Below are 1798 nucleotides of genomic sequence, written 5' to 3'. Positions count from 1 at the left end.
ATAAGTGCTCACCAGGATCCCAGTCTAAAACAAACTCGATTGCTTCACAAATGAGAAAATCGCTTGTTGAAAGCTTTTTATCAAGCAAAAATTGAAGCTTAAGTTTGTGACAGAATCCATCAAGTGTTTTACTATAATCAGATATCAATGGCTTAGCTTCTGTTATGCTGTAAAAGCTGACCACTTCCTTTACCGGTGCAATATTGATCACATTGCATTTGGTTTTAACAACTTTCATGACATCTTTCACTGTAGCAGCAGAGGTTAGGTTAGGACCTAATTCAGGATAGCAATCATCAAGAAATTCTATGAAATCTTCAAGTTGGTTCACTCTGATGGTGTGAGATACCAGTCGAGTGACTTTGAAATAGAAAGTTCCAAATTTTCCTCTCATTTCATCAAAATTATAATGCTCTGAAATTTGAAACTCAAATTCTGTCATAAAAATAATAATAATTAAAACCAGCTGGCTTATAACTAGCTATTTTACCTGTGACTCTAACACTTGTTCCTTCAACTATAAAAATGTAATTTTTGCTTGTTATTAAATTTTTATAAAATTACTTGAAATTGGTGTAACAATACTTGATTCATTGTGTACATCATAACCACTGGTAGAATCTTCTGCCTTAAAAATGTCCTCTAAAAAGAAGCATAAATTTCATTAAATGTTTTTGCGGTTTCTTACCACTATCTCTCATTAAGTCATTGGCTATACTAGCAGTGCCTATTGATCTTAATAATATGCTAGCAAATGATTTCAATTTGTTATGATCATAAGCTACTGCTGTGTATATTTCTCTCATTGCATCTGTTAGTGTGTATCCACAACTCTTCACTTCCCTCAATGTCTCTTCAGATATCAGTCCTTCTGTATGTAACAGATCAACTGATTCTTCAGAGAGTGTTGCTCCAGATATTCTGCTACTGAAATGCTGTAGTAGCTGGCTAGCAGGATCAACCACTATAGAAATAGAGTATAAACTTTAATCATATTGAAATAGAATTGTTTTAAATTACTTGTTTTCTCAATATTTTCAGCCACTGTTTTTAGTTCTACTTTTCTAAGAGCACTAGCCAATGTCTGCCAAGTAGGGTGATGTGCTCTACTCAGCCACTTGGATAAACACTCCATGAGACAACGTGAAGTATCTCCTCTATGATTAACTTCAATAGCTTCCAGCATAGGGTGAAGGAGGCCAAGTTTTAACCCAAATCAAGCCATTTTGCTTCAGGAAACCTATATTGCTTCAGTATCTCCATAATCTCATTCAATTTGCTAATATCTAATTATAAAGTAAATTGTACTGAAAAAAGTAAGTAAAACTAACCTAGTATAATAGGGTACATTTTTGCTGGCTTGCTTGATGCCATGTTAGACAAAGTACTTTAACAAAAACGAATTCATTCTTTCATTTATACATGTTTCTGGCTGTTTTGTTTTTCAGCTTTTTATGTGTTTTTGTAAACAGGTACAAATTGAAACTGATTGTATCAGTTTCGTTACATAAACAAAGCCTATCCAAATACCTTACCTAATAAGGTATTAATGGGTGCAAAGAGTAAAGAATGGTGATCGATTATGTTCTGTTGTCAATCCCTAGCATTGATTGCACTGGATTGTACTAGATAGTTGTAGTGCCTTTCTATCATTGTAATAACATTGAGTTCAGAGAGAGAGAGAGAGAGAGACAAAATTTGGAAAAAGGGGAAAAAACCATACCACAAAAATGGATATTATTATTATTATGTGTATTTGTAGGTGAAGATGTATTGCCAGTGGCTGATGCTGGTCCTG

General features: G+C 33.8%; 1 protein-coding gene across 1 annotated transcript in view; it reads right to left on the bottom strand.

Moving 5' to 3' along the window:
* LOC109590250 (uncharacterized) overlaps positions 1-1635 on the bottom strand; it is a gene marked incomplete at its 3' end in the record, with an annotated part of 3484 nt that extends 1849 nt beyond the window's left edge. Inside the window, exons 1-6 of the mRNA XM_020006175.1 lie at positions 1332-1635; positions 1021-1286; positions 689-964; positions 565-642; positions 491-517; positions 194-435 (exon numbers count right to left, since the gene is read on the bottom strand). Coding sequence (XP_019861734.1) covers positions 194-435; positions 491-517; positions 565-642; positions 689-964; positions 1021-1186 — 789 coding nt within the window. The remainder of the gene's footprint in view (positions 1-193; positions 436-490; positions 518-564; positions 643-688; positions 965-1020; positions 1287-1331) is intronic.
* Positions 1636-1798: the final 163 nt, after the last annotated feature.

This window comes from Amphimedon queenslandica, unplaced genomic scaffold (assembly GCF_000090795.2).
Source record: "Amphimedon queenslandica unplaced genomic scaffold, v1.1 AMPQUscaffold_10291, whole genome shotgun sequence".
NCBI lineage: Eukaryota > Metazoa > Porifera > Demospongiae > Haplosclerida > Niphatidae > Amphimedon > Amphimedon queenslandica.
Note: the sequence above shows the minus strand (reverse complement) of the source record. Positions and strands in the feature narration are given on the sequence as shown.